The sequence below is a fragment of the Hakea prostrata genome, chromosome 9 (assembly GCF_041222555.1).
Source record: "Hakea prostrata isolate BN-2017 chromosome 9, UWA_Hpros_2, whole genome shotgun sequence".
NCBI classification, from domain to species: Eukaryota; Viridiplantae; Streptophyta; class Magnoliopsida; order Proteales; family Proteaceae; genus Hakea; species Hakea prostrata.
This window is the reverse complement of record NC_142608.1, coordinates 6,428,944-6,448,030: the sequence shown is the minus strand read 5'-3', so window position 1 is coordinate 6,448,030 and position 19,087 is coordinate 6,428,944. Positions and strand designations below refer to the sequence as shown.

The 19,087-nt window shown below is 35.9% G+C and overlaps 3 protein-coding genes across 6 annotated transcripts; 1 reads left to right on the top strand and 2 right to left on the bottom strand.

Moving 5' to 3' along the window:
- Positions 1–228: 228 nt before the first annotated feature.
- LOC149004320 (NDR1/HIN1-like protein 26) lies at positions 229–1,239 on the bottom strand. The gene has a single exon (XM_089168604.1). The coding sequence runs from the start codon at positions 1,237–1,239 to the stop codon at positions 526–528; it is 714 nt and encodes a 237-aa protein (XP_089024730.1). The 3' UTR covers positions 229–525.
- A 1,521-nt stretch (positions 1,240–2,760) lies between these two features.
- Positions 2,761–4,304, bottom strand: LOC149004319 (peroxidase 3-like). The gene is made up of 4 exons (XM_089168312.1): positions 4,010–4,304; positions 3,623–3,814; positions 3,366–3,528; positions 2,761–3,275 (listed from the first exon to the last, which is right to left on the bottom strand). Exons 1-4 carry the CDS (start codon positions 4,217–4,219, stop codon positions 2,860–2,862), a joined length of 981 nt encoding a protein of 326 aa, XP_089024438.1. The 5' UTR covers positions 4,220–4,304; the 3' UTR covers positions 2,761–2,859.
- An 11,975-nt stretch (positions 4,305–16,279) lies between these two features.
- Positions 16,280–18,585, top strand: LOC149004318 (uncharacterized). Of its 4 annotated transcripts, XM_089168736.1 has the most exons (6): positions 16,280–16,487; positions 16,573–16,757; positions 16,869–17,105; positions 17,217–17,364; positions 17,484–17,694; positions 18,119–18,584. In XM_089168736.1, the coding sequence occupies exons 3-6, from the start codon at positions 16,983–16,985 to the stop codon at positions 18,207–18,209; spliced, it is 573 nt and encodes a 190-aa protein (XP_089024862.1). In that variant the 5' UTR covers positions 16,280–16,487; positions 16,573–16,757; positions 16,869–16,982; the 3' UTR covers positions 18,210–18,584. The 4 variants fall into 4 exon arrangements, with proteins under 4 accessions (XP_089024862.1, XP_089024863.1, XP_089024865.1 ...); XM_089168737.1 differs by lacking the exon at positions 16,280–16,487 and having other exon boundaries at positions 16,494–16,757; positions 16,918–17,105; positions 18,119–18,585; XM_089168739.1 differs by lacking the exon at positions 16,280–16,487 and having other exon boundaries at positions 16,494–16,757; positions 17,244–17,364.
- Positions 18,586–19,087: the final 502 nt, after the last annotated feature.

The window sequence follows — 19,087 nt, the reverse complement described above, 5'->3', positions numbered from 1 at the left end:
CCGGCCCAACTCATGAACCGTTGGGCTTAACTCCTCTAACCCACTAGCTCTGTCATTACCCAGCTCCGTTGCCACTCTCCACACAAAGGTCTCAAAAGCTTGCACAAGTACGCTTTTCTCATTACACATTTTGACGAGAGTTCAATTATCAATGCTTAGAAGTAAACCTTTTTACTAAATATAGATAGAGGAGGATGTGAAGGGAGCCCAACTTGTTATGGATTAAATTGAATTGAAAAGGATACCTTGTCACTCTTGAGAATGCCATTACTCTAAAAGTGAGCATGAAATAATAACAGAAATTCTATTTCCTGTGAATTAAGAAAACTTTGAACTTCTTAGATCTTGGTGAAATAACAAGTATGATTAAGCTTGATGTTACTTGGCCATGCATCTTCGCATCTGAACAAATATGAATGAGGCCCTCCAGTTCATCAGGTTATGCCTTGACTTGAACCGGAATGTTTGTTTCTAACTGAACCAACCAAATCCAGAGTCTCCTGGGATACCTCAAGCCGGCCGGGGTTAGAGGAAATAAAGTTGGCACTTCTTGTCTTTATCTTTAGAAAGAGGCAAGATCAAACCGTCTTGACCCAAAGCTACGTGACAGGTGGCATGCATCCAATGGGGCTTACTAGTCCACATGGCAATCTTGAACCGGATTCTTGATATCAGCTCCAGCCGGAACCAAACCGTACCGGTCGCCCGGTCCTGCATTAACTCCTCCCACCTCAAATCGTCCACCACCAAAGTGGTGGGTACACCCAGCCGCCCTGTTACAAAAATCGTGCTCTTCGGCTCATGGTAATATGGAAACGTTGACGGTAACTTTGACGGCGTTCCCCCGATTCGTTGTTCTCTAAAATACACAGCGGCGTCCATTGAATAGTAATAAACTGCCATAGCCTGGTTAGAGTTTCGGATCGAAACGTTAAACGTTATCTGAGCGTTAAGAAAACCGTTATCTTGAGACAAAGCTGGGAAAGTGAAATTACTCATATAGACCCTCGGCCGGTGAGGTCGGAGGCTGAGCCACAAGATGAAGGCGAGGATTCCGACCACCAGAAGCAAAACCAATAAGGTGCCGCACAAGCATTTGAGAATACGTTTGGGAATGCTATCTCCAACACTGTGCACATGATAGTGTGGCCGGTGACGGCGCTTTACCGGCTGGTTTGGTGGAGGACGAGGAGGAGGAGGAGGAGGAGTGTGGGACGGAGTTTGGCCGGCCGTCGACATTTTTGAACCGGCGTTTGTGGGTATGTGCAGACCTAGTTGTTTAAGTAGGAAAATGCATGCATGGTGGTTTTGTGGATAAGAGAAGTGATCAAGTCTCTGTGAGCAACACTTTGTTCTTTCGGTTTGAGAAGGGAAAGAATATATACTTGTTCTTCCTTGGTCTCTCTGTGTTGGTTTAGCAAAGTGGAACCTGCACGCATATGATGGCAAGGTATATCTACGATTCTAGGTAGCATAAGATAGGCAACCTTTACCATTCAAATTTATGCCAAAAAAAATAATGAAACTATATGAATTTGATTTTTTTTCTTTTCTTGGAGTAGAAATACAAATTTGATATACATATATATATTTTTTGAATTGGTAGTTTTTAATATATATATATATATTTTGGTAGATAGCTTTTAATATTAATCGGTGGGATTCATTACATGTACCATGAGGGAGGATCAAATTGGTTTTTTTTTTTGGGGGGGGGGGTGCGAAGAAAGAAAAATATAAGCAAAATACACTCACAATCGCAAGAAATTTAACGGCACCAAAAAAAAAAAAAAGAGATTCCAATTATCTTGAAAGTCTCTTTTTTTTCACTCTTTACAAAATGTTATCCCTTTGCTTGTTTTTTATTCCCTCAAGAGGGTGAGAGGGTGAGAATTCTCCTAGATTATTTATAGAAAAACTTAAAACTCTAACCGTCATATACTTGCAATTTTATATTGGGTACAAGTGATTAACCCATAAGCCTGTTCCATTTATAAATAAAACCAAACTATAATTATATTGACTAGCAGCTTATAAGATATTCAAATCCAACACTTTTCACTAAGAAATGCTGTCTTGCTTCCGGATCCCTTTTCGTCAAAATTGTTTTGCTCTTCTATGGCCCACTTGCTATGGTAAAAGCCCTTAAAATAAAAAGAAGGAAGAAGAAGGACAAGGAGAAAGATATATAGAAAATTAATTTTTTCACCATGCAAAATACTAAAAGATCCATTTCCTGTCATATTTTTTTACGTTGACCATCGTTACTCTAGAATCAAGAGCCTTAGACTGTTTGGAAGTCCTAGATGACCATTTTGGGTGTTTTAGAGTATAAAGGCCTTTTAGTCATTTTTTTTTAGGTTGTATTTGTTTTGTTTCTTCATTGTGAAACAATATTTTGCTAGGTCCTAAACAAAACCTTTGAATGAGTTACATAAATCTCAATCTTGTGCATGTGTTCTTTTGTTTGGTCTTCTAACACCATCTAGGTGGTAAAATATTTTTAACTAAAAATTTACATTTTTATGGGAATTTTTTTTTTACTGAAAAGAACTACAGTACTCCAGCATTTATCAATTGGACTCCTAAAAAAAGTGGACTTCTAATTTATTTATTTTTTGGAAAAATCAACAAGCCATACAAATTACATATAAAATCAAAACAGAATGATTTAAATGAGGGTGGCAACCACATTACAGCCTTCTTTTTTCAGTTTCTCAAATTCCACTCACACAATCTTCCCTTAACAGAATCTCCTAATGAAAAAAAGAAAATTTTTTAACTCTTTATTATCACAATTCCCAGTTCCAAAGAAGCCCATGAAGAACAGTACCAAACCCAACTGATGAGCTTAGCTATTTAGCTATTCAACACTGCACAATTCTTCCTGACCTCGCCTGCTGAACCAGTCAAAACACCAACCTTTCCCATCTTTATCATAGAGTTGCCAAACTCTTCATAGAAATTAGAAAGTGGTCCCTGTGCAAGCTGAAGGATTTCAGCCTTCGAAGCTGAGTTTGTGATGAGAGCTGCATCAGACTCAAAAAGACCCCTTCTTTTGAGTACTAGTTTGTAGTAACTCAGATCAAATGTCCTGAAACTTCCTGGATCCATCTCAAATATTGTTGTGTTATCAAGTGGAGTCTTGCACTTCTCTTTAAGACGAATAGTATATTCACTATCTAACGAAGGATCTTCATCACCACGACCAGAAAAATTGTAGAGGCGAACCGCGAAAGATTGATTGCAGTGAGCAATTCCAATTGTGTGTGCACCTGAGGTAATACAGGTTAAAAGTATCATTTCATATGTGGTACTTGAAAAAAAAATGTTGTTAGGAACTCTCATTTATATGTATAACTTACCGGATAGGAGGACAAGATCCTTGACATCAAGTCCTTTGTTAGCAAACTTGCTTACTAGAGTGGTGAAGTTGCTAAATGGGGAAGGGATATTGTTTAAAGCTTCTGTAGCATTTGAGATGAGTCCATCTCTTCTTCCGGTTGGAACTTCCCAACTGGGTCCACCCTAAAATTGCAGGGAAAAGTAAAAGAGCAAGTGAGTTGTTGCAGGAAACTTCATTGAAACAGTTTGGAATCATCTAGGGTTATTGGTTCCTTACTATTGTGGCCACTGAGTCTCTTGCAACCAAAGCAATAGTATCAGCACAAGAAACTACACCAGGACACTCAGCCTCCAACGAGCTTTTCACTCCATCAATGAAGCCAAAGCCTCTGAGAGTCATGTTTGGAACTGAAGCCTTTTCAGCTTGGTTATTTGATGTTGAATTCAGGAGCACTGATCCATCACAACCCTGACAGAAAAAGGAAACAAGCCAGAGCTCTAACATCCAAATATACTCAAACTACATAGAAAATGAATGGAAATCGCAAAGATGAGTTCTGCTTCACTATCAATGGAGAATAGGGTTATAAACATTGTCATAACAGTCAACTATAGATATACCATTTTTGCTATAGAGAAGCCCTACGCATGAACAGAAACTTACTCTCACAAAGCAGTCATGAAAGTGCATTCTCAGCAAAGCTGCAGCCAAGGATGGAGCATTGGGAATATGCTTTTTCACATAATCTAATACAATTTCCTCAGCTCTAGGACAAGTTTCAGCATAGTAATTCAACTGCAGATCAGCTAGAGCAGGACCCAGAAAGCCTAAAACACTCAGGATTATAATTGCAGCACAGCCAAAGCTTCCCATTGTTATAAGTTCCAAAGAATTGAACTCTCAATGTATCGATCTCTTCAGTAAGAATCTCACTTCTGATGATCTTGTGGCAAACCCACGCGAGAGTATTTATAGCTCATCCAGTTTTCTGAATTAAGCAAAAAGCTAAGACAAAGCAGGTCAAACCTCTACACTGAGATCTAACTACTATGTCTCATAGCTAACTACCATGTGCTTTTTAGTATAAAACTGGTTAGTTAAGCATGTTTAAATGGGAAATGTATTTATTATCTGGGTCTTATATATCTCATAACTTACGTAAGCCCAAGCTTTCTGTTCATCTACGCATCTACCTTCTTCTGTTTATTCCTCTAATTATTTGTTTATTCATCTTTCATGACTGCATTTAAAATCGGTGGAACTTGATTTGTTCTCATAATCTTCCTTAAGCATTGAAATTTGTTAAATATGTGGTATGTGAAATCCACTTTATGGATTTAGTTATTTCAAACCAAATCCAATGTGGAGCAGGTTCATCATCAGCATAGCTTGCATACAGCCCCAAAGGAGAGGTGATACCTGCCTGACAATAATATGCCATATAGTTCAGTCCAAAGGATGAGACAGTACCTGCTCTTGTGAGAATATGCCATTACCATTAATTACACAATCTCTCTCTCTCTCTCTCTCTCCCCCCCCCACCAAGAATATGCCATTTATCTATTATTCAATTCATGTTTGGATATGTTATGTTGTGACCCGAATCTTGTACCAGACTTGAAATATGGATCCACACCGACATATTTTGATGGACAACTCAAATGATCTAATTTGGGGAATCTGTGATGGAAGCCCTACGGCACAGTATGATCCAACTTGATAGAACGGCTCGTTTACCCGATTAAAGTCTATATACATGTACTCTACGTTCTCCTATAAGGTTGTTGTCAGATTTGGAAATTTTCACTCTAGGGTTTTGGGTTAGCATTTTGTAATGCCGATATGGGGGAGGTCTAGAGGTATCCATTATTTTCTTCTTCTACAGAGTAAAATGTTATTCTTCATCATCTATGGACATAGCACACTACATTAGTGTGTGGACCGCATCAAACCTCTATGTTCTTTTTCATTTTGTTTTTGTTTTTATTTGTGATTTGTTGATGTTCATTCTAACATCCAGAACTGTAAATGAATAGTTAACATTCACCTCCAAAGTGGCATTTATATTCGTTTAAGGGTGTCTGAATCCATAATTTTTCTTACCATAAAATATTCATATCTGTCCGATAAGCAACCGGATTTAGATTTAGATAATTGCTTATCGGGTCGAATAATATCTAGATAAAAATCTATCTAATTAGAGTAAAATATTAAAGATCTTTTTCTCAAGAAAAGGCTGATAATCAGCTTCAAAAACTGTTAATCGGTAACTAGAAAATCGAAAAAAAAATTAAAAGAAAAAATAAATTCGGCAATTAGTAATCGGATAGTTTATCGGATCAGATTATTATCAGATATTTGATAAAATTCCGTATTCGAATTTGGACACCTTCCGTAAATTTCTGTTGAATATTGTATTGGATTCGAATAGTGGTTTTGCTTATCAAATTCAAATAGTAACGTGTATCTGAGCCGAACTTGATTCATTTATCGGTGACAAACAACATCAACTTTTTGTTCCTATTTTCCCACAACTACCTGATCTCTCATAACTCATAGTTATATCGTTTGATGTTAGATAGAAACACAAAGAGTCCAGCTATGAGAAGTACGCAGCACCTCTAAGTTGGTCTAACAGATAGGTTGTTAAAAAGGAATGAGCTACTTGTTCTTGATTATCTATCATCTATCAGACCAAAACAATAAACTAATTGGTTGCTTATTTTAATTCCTTTGTTATCCTTGTGGCATATAAACAATGTGAAAATTAGAATTACAACATGCAGGGAAGGAGCCATGAAGGTACTTCGAAGGGAAGGAGGTTATATTAGGTGAAATTCAAATGCTTTACGGAACTTTGTAGGAGATGACAAAAGGAAAAAGATAAAAAGATAAGTGTTGGGATTAGTTACATAATGTCAACCTGAAGAGGTCAGGGCACAGCTTATATTTTTATCCAAAGTCTTCCATTAGTCTTTTTATACATTCTATATAGGGGTGACAGCTTCTTCAATGGTCCACATTTTTCTTAGCTTATAAGTCTAAATAAGGTTTAAGTTAAAATTCTAACCATAAGGAGTAGGTTAGGGTCGATCAAGAGGTCTTAATTATGATTAAGGTTGAGTTAAAGTTTAGTGTTTGGCTCATTCTTACTATGGTGTAGATTTTCCCCCCCTTTTTTTTTTTTTTTTATAAAAGCAGAATAAGGAGATATACATTGTTTTATTGTTCTATGGTTAAGGTAAGAACCAAGGTAGAATTAAATGTCTAACCTGACCCGACTCAGTTGTGCCTTTTGTTTAGCCGTTTACGAGGAGGTGCATGTAAAAAACTCTTTTAATTTTACTTTTACAGATAAATTCTCAATCGCCGGGTATGTGATAAAATGCCCAGTCGACATGCCTTGTGCCATGCGCAAGCATTGAGGCTGGCTCGGCGGCGCGAGCGGCCGATGCGCTCGGGCCTCTGCGTGCACGCTGGTCAGCACATTGGCTAAGCCCCATATACCACCCATTGAGATGTCCATTTGATTGGTGGGCCTTGACCCATGGGCCTCCCAAGTGTAAATACTGCCTTGAAAATGTCTGGGACCGGAGCCTGGCCCAAGTATGTCATCTCTGGCTTTAGAAGAAAGAGATAAGATGGACAAAGAGAAAGAATAATATTGAGGAGTCACTTTTATATATATATTGGAGGCGTGGCTATTGCAATAATCAACAGAGAGAGTTGAATTTCGATCTTTTCATTAAGAAGTATTGATCATTATCAATTGATATCTAACTCTTAGATGGTTTGTCCCCTAAAAAGAACCTACTCTTGTGACTTGGAGTACCACTCACAGGTGATAATCCTTCGGCATTGTGAGTCAAATTCAATGAATATAAGCACTCGAAAACATATCCAATTCCAACAATAGCCACATCTTTATGACTTAGCTCACAAAAACAAGCAAAACTTTTCAAAAGTTTACAAGAGGGGTCCAGTGCTCACTTAATGGGGATACAAGTTCACTGGACTTGATTTTGATCAGACATTCCACACTATCGGCAAGGGACTATTTGGAAGGCAAGAAAAGACAGCACTCATTGAAAATATGTTTTTCATTGCACTTCAAGGTCATTTGAAACCCACAAGTAAAACAACAAAAACAACAAAATTTTGTAAGGTGGATCACTTGACAAATGTGTTTCTTAATGGTTCTAGCTCTCACTTTCCCTAATGTGAGTTGTTGATGATCATCTGAACTGTTTGGCATTATATGGATCATCTTCATGCTTATCTAAGTCAGTTTTGAATTGGTTGATAATCTAATACGATGCACCAAATCCATGATACTAGGTAAGGTCAAATCTGCTATAATCCTGTAAATTGACATATATTTTGTCACTCAAAATCTAAAAATTTCTCTTGTGATTCATGTAATATTGGGCATGGTCCACAAATCTAATATTTAAGAAGAGATCAAACATCTCATGCCACCTTCAATGACTTACCATCTAACAGATGACACTGTTGGTTGATCCTCAGCCACCTGGAAGAACTGATACTAAAATAACCCAAAGGAAAAAAAAAATTGAATTAATTTAGGGTTCATGTACAGGAGGATGGGGTGGTGAATAAGCTAATGGAAGTCATGTTCATGTCTTCATTGTGGGTTTTAAGAGATGATGACAACCACTTCTTCCAGCACTTTCTGTAATCATCTCTTAATTTATTGCTTAACCTCTTGGGAATAAGAACTAAGTCAACCATTTGTTAAGCACTGATTGGTTCTCTTCAAACTACCCAGAAGCTTGTTTTTGTGAATTTTCTAATTAGCTTCTTTTAATGCGCCGGCCTAATACATAAAATTAGGTTTTGCTCTTTGCTGTAGCTGGACTCTGGAGAGAGAAGAAAGATAAAGATGCTTTTGTTTAATAGTAATAATCTTCACATCAAATAGTAACAAGATGAAGACAACTGAGAGTGATAGAACAATGGTTGCTTGTAACACTTCCATTAATTCTTCTTAGGGTTTAAATAGTGAAAACTTAATCAAGAAAATAATGAAAAAAATAAACTTTGAAAACGATGATTAATGAAAATTAAGACTCATTGGTTGTGATGTTGGCTGGGTTTTATTCGACAATTTAGCTTTCGACGTAATGACCTGCGAGCTACAATTGTGGTCTAAACTCTCAACGCATTGAAATACTCTCTTAATCTGAAGTAAAGTTATTTAGAAAAATCATCTCTCAAACTCTAAGTTGTACAGAAGAATTTAACACTGCATTCAGCAATTTTATAAAACTTTTGATAGTAAGAGTAAATTTAGAATTGAAATTGAAAACTTTTAATGTTTGAAAGTTTTACTTTGATGTTTTTATTTTTATTTTTATGGGTTTTTGTGGTTTACTAGGGTTTTTAATTATTGTGGAGAATTTATTGTTTTATTTAGTGACAAGTTTGACTTATGAAGGGATGATTGCAACAGCAATAAACAAGCATACATGTTATATATAGTAATTAAGTTGAAAAATATAGAGATGGCAAATTGACTTGTGCAGAATGCATTGAAGCTTAGGTGACTTGAAGTCCTTCTTTGCACTTGTTATGATTGTGATAATTAATTTAATAAATTATGAGTGCATGGGATCAAAATCTGCAATATTTGATTCTTAATTATGAGTTATTAAATATGGCATGGAATGATTGTTTGGCATTTAAATACTTGAAGTCTTCTCTCCGTTTTTTGAGGATTCCTTTTTACGTCCTCACGTATTGAAATGTCTATTATAAAAAATTTAAAAAAATTAAACTAGATTGAATGATATGTGGTATATTTGGGTTTTGTTTGTAACCCATAACTGTTTTTGCCATGAAAGCACCCAAATTAATTTTGAGTATTTTTAAAAGCAGAAATATTTTTATGGGCATTTGATAAAATTTATTTCTGAAAATAAAAATAGTATCAACATGTATTTTTTATTATAATAGTTTAAGATAGAGAAGATGAAGAACATAGATCCTTACACAAAGATGGAGGACCTTTGATCAAGATAAAGAAGATGAAGAACTAAACAATCCCTATTCTTCGGTGGCTGCTGGGCCGTAGCATGAAAAGGTTTTTAGTTGGGTTGTCATGTTTATGATGACAACAATTGTTGGTTCATAGTTTTTGAACAAGAAATTCTCATAAATTTTAATTTATGTTTTAAATTCACAATTTTTTTTTCCTTGAAGTAAAGATACCTGAAATTGTTTTTGAAAGTCAGACACTTCTTGATTGTCTTAAGGATTTTACATCATGTTTTAGTTTCTTGTTCAACTTCTTGATTGAAGTTCTCAGAAAATTTTCAAATTATTAGACTCTCATTGACTCATATTTAACATATATAAATTACCCTCTTGGCCATTGTGCAAAGTCCATCCGGTATACTTTATTTTCTTGTGATTAAACAAAGAGGATTTGGGCAGCAGGACCCTAAGTCCTGAGGATAGAAAGACTCATCCAACAATCTATACTTCATCTCTGCAATTCTTTTCTTTCTGAATTAATGCTAAATAAAACATTCAAGCAGTGGTGTGTGTCAATGTTTATAATAACTCGCAACTATGTACAGCACAAAAGAAACAATAAATTTTTTAATAAAGTACTACCCAACCCTGTCAAATGCTTGTGCAACATATTTAAGTGGACCAAGGATCTCAAAAGTGACAACAATATGAATATCACAACAACCAACTTGTCCTTAATATATCTATAAGCATGATTAACTTGTTTTACTAACCCATGCTAATGTGTGAAGGAGTCTATAACTCATCATTAACATCAATTGTTGAACTAGCTTGCAATAGCACAAAACTAATAAGATTTTAAAATTTTTATAGGGGTAGGGTTGTAAATTTGAGCACCCCTGTGCGTAGGCATAAGGGCTCACAACATGTAACTCTTTTGCCGAATAATAAATACTAAGAAATGGTTCTATCAGAAAAAAAATATATATGCATGGGGGATTAAGATGGTGATGGTTACCAAATACTAAGAAAATTTGGTGAATGAGATTTTTCTATTCTTACTTTTCAGATAGGGAAGTGTTTGTAGTGTTGTCTCATGTTTCCAAATCAGCTAATAAATGTCCTTGGAATTCCAATCCAACGATCAACATTGGTAAATTCCATAACCTCCAATCCTACTTGAAAAGATATTTTCATAGGTCTCACGAAAATATATGTTCAGCCAATGATGGGTTAGTAAAGCGGTTAAAGGCCTAGCCTCCTTAGGGAAAGTCTTGGGTTTGCACCCATTCGCGGCATTAACTATATAAAAGCTCACTTGATGATGTAATTATGGTGCGTGCAAGCTGGTGCGGATGAACCTCATATCCAAAATAATAAAAAAATGTGTTTATCGTAAAAATGTTAAATTCTCAAGGGAAAAAAAATCAAAGTTTGCTGATTATTTATATAAAAGCTACTGATTCAAACTTATTTTGAGAGTATGATATTCTCTCCGCAAGTTACATCACATCTCTGTCACGGTTTTGATTCTTTTGAAGCACGTCGGAGGTGGGATCCACTTGTAAATATTAATAAAATCAAAAGTGAAAAATTTAATCAACGATCATGCGAGTCACACCCCCTACTATGTGGTTTAAAACCGTTAAAGGAGCACAATGTTCTCTCTTGGAGTCTCCCTCCATTTGTTGGAGCTGAAAACAGACGAGTCGGGATTATCTCCCCGACGGCTTCCCAACCACAAAAACACAGTGGGGCCCACAGGTAAAATTCTGAGGTTTTTTTTTTTCTTTCTTTTCTTCCCTCTCTTTTCAAAAAGTGTTTTTCACCTGTGGGCCCACTGTTTTTGTGGTCTGAAAGGCGTCGGGGAGCACTTTGTGCTCTCCCGACTCAAAACAGACATTCTAGGCTTCTAGATATGTAAAAACTTTTCAGGCAAAAAGTTAAAAATCAAACCCTGATTTTGTCTTCGTTAGGTGATAAATTACTTTTGGGTATGTTTGATTACATAAGTCTGGAGACTTCAAATATTTAGAAATTTCAAATCTATAGATTTCAAATCTATGGAGTCATAATTCATAAAATTAACCGTTTGATTGTGGAATAAAATTTGTGGATTCATCCTAAAAAGATATTTGGTGGACGTAATTTTGTGAATGTATAAATGTGTAGTATTTTTATAGTGGCAATGAAATCTCTGGATTTCACCCCATACCCATAAATCTATAGATTCACGTTTTTAGTGTATAAAAATGAATCTCTAGATTTCATGAATCTAGAGATTTTCACAACCAAACGGGTAAAAATTTCAGATTCATGAATTTGGAGATTTGAAATCTTTGGATTCATGTAATCCAAAATAGATTTCATTTACGAGAGTTTCATCTCCTTGGGCTTTCTTAATCTTTTTTAAATCCTCATTAATTATGAGAAAGAAAAATTCTTCCCCAAGTCCTACAAATAACGGTTTGTCTATCAACATATATTTTTTTAATCAACGAAATAAATATTATTAAAGAACTAGTAACATAGCAAAACAATCTCGCTTGATGTGTGTTAACACATCAACAATGGTTAAGTGTCCCTTATCACCTCACATAAAAGGGAATGTACCTTGACCAAAAAAAAAAGGGGAATGTACCAAATTTAATCCTTGCAAAGTGCCTAGCTATAAATAACAAAAACAGAGCATATGATCCAGCGACCAATGCTGTGGCTCGTAGGTTGAAGAACTAAATTAAGATTATTGACACAATTAGTCCCTTCATTCCATTTGAATTCATTTCATGTGTCTAAAACAAGATTGAATGTAGAGTTTTACCTGTATTAATCTTTTCTTTGGGAAAAACAACCACATTTCTATCTTTCCAAATGAAATAGAAAGTCACCCATAAAACAGAAAGCATCAAAAAAAATTGAAGATTTTTCCTAATGAAGTTTCGAACAAAGTTGGATGATCATGTCTAAGATCGAGTCTAAGGGGCTCTGCAACAAGAATGTATTTTGTAAAAGTACATGATCGAAAACAATGCCGTAGAATTTCGGGCTCAAGCCTACATAAACATATGGGGTAAGTATCATCGAAACCCATGGCATTTCATTTAGCTCATTCACATTATGATTTGATTATCGAGAGGGTCAAAATTTGAAATTTTTTTAAAGTTGGAAAATGCACCCTAATTTTCAAGTCCCAAGACAAATTCCGGATTCTTCATTTCAGAGCTCACTTGTCACTAGGACATTGCTTCTCCCTTTCTCTCTCTTGAGGACTTTGTTTTAGTTAATGTAGAGGACTGTTGAGCAAATTATTTTGGCCCGTTGAATAGAATCTTGACTGAAATTTTGATCTCAATTATTAAAATTCAACGATTGAAATTTCAATTTCGACAGAAATTTGGATCCAATGTACCCAAATTTTACTTGATCGTCATGCACATCATTCGCGTAATTTCAAACAAGTAGGCAACAGCTGCAATATCCGTAGACATTGAGAGGTCAGTAGGTCACCAAGCGATTGGTTGATAATCTCTTCCATGACGTTTTAAGTGTTTTATCATCTGGGTTTCTTCTTCCTCAGAAAGATTAAAGAAGAGAGAGATGAATTTTTCAAAGAAGAGAAAGATGAATTTTTCTCTATCTTTTACTTGAATATCAATTAATCTGCTCTTCCACGTTTAAGTTTTCTGTGAAATCTTCTTTCTGAAGATACAGATACAGAATCATGCATGCATGGGGAACATCAACCATTAAGTAAAACCTACGAGAAATGCGAAAAACGGTCTGATTTAAATAAGCATACAAATAAAATCACACGTGGTATTACTGTTCACAGCAATCTCCGCACCCCTGGATAAGAAGATTAGTGTTGTCTCCTTCAATTATTTTTCAATTATTGCCTGTTTATGATTTAATTATAACGTTTTTTTTTAATAAGATATAGTTTTTTTTGGGTAATCAAGATTTAATTATAAGTTTATAACTCTTATTACTCATTTAGTGGGAAAGCTTGACTCCATATTCTGGCACTCCCAATTGCAGCCGTACCTCCATCATTCTTCACTGTCTCTTTATTCTCTCCTTAAAAATAAATAAATAAAAATTATTCTTTACAAAATAATTTTGAAGAATTGTTCGGTTAACTAAAAATCAACAGCTCGATGTAGGAGGTTAAAGTTAGATTTCCCTCGAGTTATCTTATATTTAAATTATATGTAACATCTATCTCCACAAGGAGTATTTATTAATGTATGCATAAATTAGTTCCGACGGACCTAAATTTTCAAAAAAGGAAGAAGAAAGAACTGCCTAAATTTCAAAGGATTGCTCAGTTGAAGAATGACCAATATTTCCATGTAAGATGTTAGAACTAAAGAAAAACCGACGTGCCTCAATCTCGAAGGATTGTTCAGCTCATGAAAGACGAACATCTCCGTGTAAAATGTTAGAGCTCAAAACCTTAATAAAAGGGGCAAAACTCCATATTATATTAAATTATATATCGAACAACTGCTACTAAGGAATAACCAAATATGTCCTTTTCATGATGATTAGACAATTGCCTAGTTGTGTAATTATTGGACCTAGCTAGCAAGGGCACAAAACTAATAAAATTCTTAAATTTTCAGGGGGTAGGGTTGTAAATTTGAGCACCCCCATGCGTAGGCCAAAGGGTTCACAACATGTAACTCTTTTGCCGTATAATAAATATTAGGAAATGATTCTATCAGGAAAAAAATATAAAAGAGGGATTAAGTTGGTGATGGTTACCAAATAAAACAAAAATTGGCGATCAAGATTTTTCCACACCTTCCTTTCAAGGATTGATATTCTTACCTTTGAGACAAGGAACTGTTTGTAGTGTTGTCCCATGTTTCCGAATCAGCTAATAAATGTCCTTAGAATCCCAATCCAACGATCAACATCACTTAATCCCATAACCTCTAGTCTTCCTTGAAGCGATATTTTCTAAGTTTTTTTTTTTTTTTTGTGTCTGAGGTTCATCTACGCTAGTTTGCACGCACCTCGATTACATCTTTAGAGGGAGCTTTGTTGTCCACAATGATCGAACCCATGACCTCTCCACTGAGATCTTACTACTCTACCAACCCTGCATTAACAATATTTTTCAAATATTTTTTCAAAGGACTCACAAGAATTTGTATCCATCGTTAAAATGTTGGATTCTTTAGGGGAAAGAAAAAAAAAAAAAAAATCAAAGTTTGCTGACTATCTTATTTGAAATCTCTATCTAGGTAATGGAGAAAATTTTCAACTCACGTAATTAGATTTATGAAACATGTCTAATCGTAAAAATATTTCCTAAAAGAAAGAGAGGTTGGTCTACTGATTTAACATTCCCCAATATAGAATTTTGCTTCACGAGTTTGCATAGCCTCTCGGTCGGGAGAGAACAATTTGCTCACGTATGGTTTTGAACCACAATAGTAGGAGGTAGGGACCACTTATAAATAGTAAAAACGTCATGTGAGTCCCACTCCTTACTGTGTGGTTCAAAACCGCCATGGGAGCTGATTGTTTTCTTGATGGAAAATTGATCTAGACTCTCCCTCCATTTATTGGACCCAAAGGCAAGCAGTAGAGCTAGGGGTGTCAATTTATAGCCCGAACCATTAAAACCGAACTGCACCAGCCCATTATAGCCCGAATAGGCCCGAACCGAACCTTAATGGGCCATAATTGGGCTGAGGGTTGTGGAGCCCGCACCAACCAGAAATCGAACCGCAACTGGTTTTGTAATTTTACATTAAATAGTATTTGAATCATTATATTGTCATTAGATAGTTGGTTTAAACAATTAAAAAAATTAAACATGAATTCAAAGATCAAATAGTCATTTTACTACTTAAAATCTAGGTTCTTGATTTTTATGGAATGGGTGGATTTTTTTTAATGGAAATTGATCAATAGCAATTTTGCTTTTTCATATAATTTTCGCTTTTGTTGCAGGATGCTCAATTGTTTCTTCTTGTTTTTTTCTTTTACACACCATAACCGTTAGTCAACCCGAATCTAAACCATTAGGCCAAACCGTTAATTAGCCCGAACCCAAACCGAAACCAGCCCGAAACCGGCCCGAAACCATTATTTTGCTAATGGGCCGTATTTGGGCTAGGTGTTTTTTAGTCCGAAACTTTTAGGCCCAGCTTCAAACCGCCCCAAACCGCACCGTTAACACCCCTAAGTAGAGCTAAGGATATCAATCGATACGATACCAACTTTGAATACCGAAAATCAGAACAATACCGTACCAAATTTATATGATACGATTTCGATATTTACAAAAATGGTTCAATACGATTTCGTTATTAAATTAGTGCAAAAAAAATGGTTTAAATATTTTATCTAGTACGGTACAATGTATGTATGAACAAAAACTCATGCCACTTTTGTTATTAGTTCATTAAGATCTAAATGAAATTGCAATCAAACAATCAATAGAATCCAATATTAACAAAAACAAAGCAAGTAAGTCCAAGAAAATGAGTGAAGGATGAAACGAAAAACTGAAACAGAGAATTAGGTAAAGTGTTTTAATTGTAAAATTACATTTATATCTTTTAATTTTGTACGGCTGAAATCGAATTTCTTCGGTACAGTTCCGGTTTCAGGTATTTATACTGTCAGTATGTATTGAAACTGTACCGAATTGATTTTTTTAATTTTTTATTTTAGGATAGAAGCAAACTGGAGTTGGATTTACGGACGTAAGGGCAAGTGGGCAACAAGCCAAAAACAGGGGCAAATATGTCATGTTTTGCTCTTCTTCTGGGAGAAAAAGATCCGATTTGGAGACCGCAAAGCGTGAAAATTAAATTCTTTCCCGTAATTTGTTTCTGTCCTCGTTAGGTGATAAAATTACTTTAGAAACTAAAAATCCAAAATAGATTCCATTTAAGAGTCTCATCTTCTTCTGCTGTCTTCTCCTTTGGTTTTCTTCTTAATCTTTTCTGAATTCTCATTAAATATGAGACGCAAAAATCCTTCCCCCAAGACAAATTCCAGATTCTTCATTTCAGAGCTCACTTGTCACTGACGCGACGCATTGCTTCTCCCTTTTCTCTCTCTCTCTTCTTCTTCTACTGAACAAGAAAGCGACAGCCGCCATATCCATAGACATATAGAGGTCAGTAGGTCACCAAACGATTGCTTCATAATCCCTTCCTTGACGTTTAACCGTTTTATCATCTGGGTTTCTTCTTCTTTTTCAGGTTTCGGATTTCAGGGAGATTAAAGAAGATTTTTCTCTATCTTTTACTTGAATATCAATTAATCTGTTTACGTTTCATATGTGGAATCTTCTTTCTGACGATACAGATACAGAATCATTGGGAACATCAATTGCCAATCTGGCTTTCCTCTCTCTCTTTATCTGTTCCTGTGCGATTTTTTCTGGGTGAGCACGAGAGGTCAGAATTAAGATTCCTCTCATTTCTGTTTCTTGTTTCCTCAAAACGATTTAAAATTCTTTTCCTTGGAGTTCTCAAATTTTTTTAACTGTTTCCAGATAACTGTTTTATTGGGTCTCGGGTTCTAACTGGAGATATTTCGTTCAGTTCAACTGACTGAAACCGCTCGCCTGAGAATTTCTGCAACTTGGGTTGATAGAGAGAATACAGAAATGGCGATTTCCAATCAAGAAGGATTCCCGGACAGAGGCGTTAAACAAGATAGCGTCATCGTTGACATAGAAAGATTATCTCATGTAACCGATAAAGACATCTCCCCTAATTCGAGGATAGCTGTAAGAGAACCCCTCTTTCTTTCTCTTTGAATCAAAGTTTTGGTTTATCTTGTTTGATAATGGATTATTTACTCCTTCATCAGTTAAGCCATGAATTTTTTTACTAAAAAGGAAAAGGGGAAATATTTTAAGTTGCAGAGAAGCCTTTCCCGGAAAGGGTCGCAGAAAGGAGAGAAGAAGAACAGTATTGCCGCAATATCTACTAGTCATGACAAAGCTACAGATACTGAAGCAACTAATGGAGATGGATCATCCAAAGGTGACCTTTAGTTTGTAATTTTCACTTTCTTCATAAACTAATTCAGAATTGTATGGTGGGAACAGGAATATTCATCTTTTGTACCAATTTATTAATCAATTACTGAATCTATTGCGCAGGAAGTGGTGGCGTTACCACAACAGGGAAGTCTATTACGGTTTCAATGATGAACCCAGTTGCAGAGACCCTGAACAAACAAACCCAGATGATGATGACGATGAGCAGTGAGGGTAGGTGGACCAGTAATAGTTTTAGTAGAAGACATGGTGGGAAGCGGCCACTGACTTCGTTCTTTGGTCCAAGGAGTGTTGTCGTCTTCTTCGCCACCTTGTAAGTGTAGATTCATGGAATATATGATACCTGAAAGTCTCTATTCTCGTCTGTGTTTTTGTGCTGAAAAGTAATGACGATTGGCCCACTGACCCCACTTCAAATCAAAGCATAAGAACCTCAAATTCCTGGTTGCTGATCCAACCAACCACTAAGACCAACCGACCCAACTGTTTTCAAACTTTCATCATTGCCATCTGCTAGAATCCCATCTCTAGTTCTGCTTCTGGGCTGCCATTCGAGCATGAAGAACAGTCAAATGGGAATCAAACCCATTAAGACTTGATTGCTTTGGAATCAAACCCAGTAAGATTTAATTGCTTTGGAATCAACCCCAGGAAGATTTAATTGAAATTTTTATCTTTTATTGTTCTAATCGTTAGGAAGTAAAGGAGATAACTGAGTTTCTCTTTTCTTCTCAAAGGTCAAGCGTGGGAACGATATTGCTGATATATTTCACACTCTCCATGAAGAAACTCGGCGAGGATGACCTCTCAGGAGCCCAGCTACAATAAAATTACTGCTGACAACCATTTCAAAGAAGACACAGAGACCCCTTGCCCTTCAAATTTTCAAACTATTTCTTTCTAGGAATGGTTTTTTTTTCTTTTTTTTTCTCCTTAGAAAAATAGTAGGTCTAGGGAGGTTGTAAAGCATGTAAGAATCAAGATAGATGGGCAAGGAACTTAATGGTGCCAGAAAAGAGAACATAAGGAAATACACCAAAAGGAAAAAGTTTGATTTCACAGCATTTATTTGTCTCAGTTCTACAGTTTTTATTTCTCTTATGACTTCCATTGGTTGTCTTAAATAGACTATTTTGAAGTACCTCATAAAGGAAGCATATGATGTGTTATTTTTGAGTTCCCAGTTTAAGAATAGTAAATATTACCCAAAAAACAAAGGTTCAGGAATAGCATGGAGGATCAGACATATTTTGTGCGCCTGCCTAACAGGCCACTTCCTTTATACAATACTGTTTCTTTAATTTATCTTTTGCAGTCCAAACTCCCTCAGCCACCCCTTTCTTGTTGTTTGTGGTTTTCATGTGACCAAGGAATCAAAGTAAATGCCAAAGCCTCTGTCTCACAAGATACACATTTCCATAACAGGCCCACCATTTAGTTCTGAACAGGTCGCTTCACTTTCTCTTACCTTTTTCCCTAACTCCCTCCCTTAAGGCCTAACCAGAGAGCCTGAAATGGTACAAAAAGTGTCTACCCATGACTTTTCCATAGGAAATTCCCAGATTCTGAATCCATTCCTGTTGCTTCAAATTCAAAACATGCTGGCATGGCTTGCAACTTCTGACAATGTGTTTGGGAAGTGGAGGAAAAAGGTTCATGCGCTCCTAGGTCCTCTTGTTCTTTTTCTTGGTAAACCATTCCTAGGA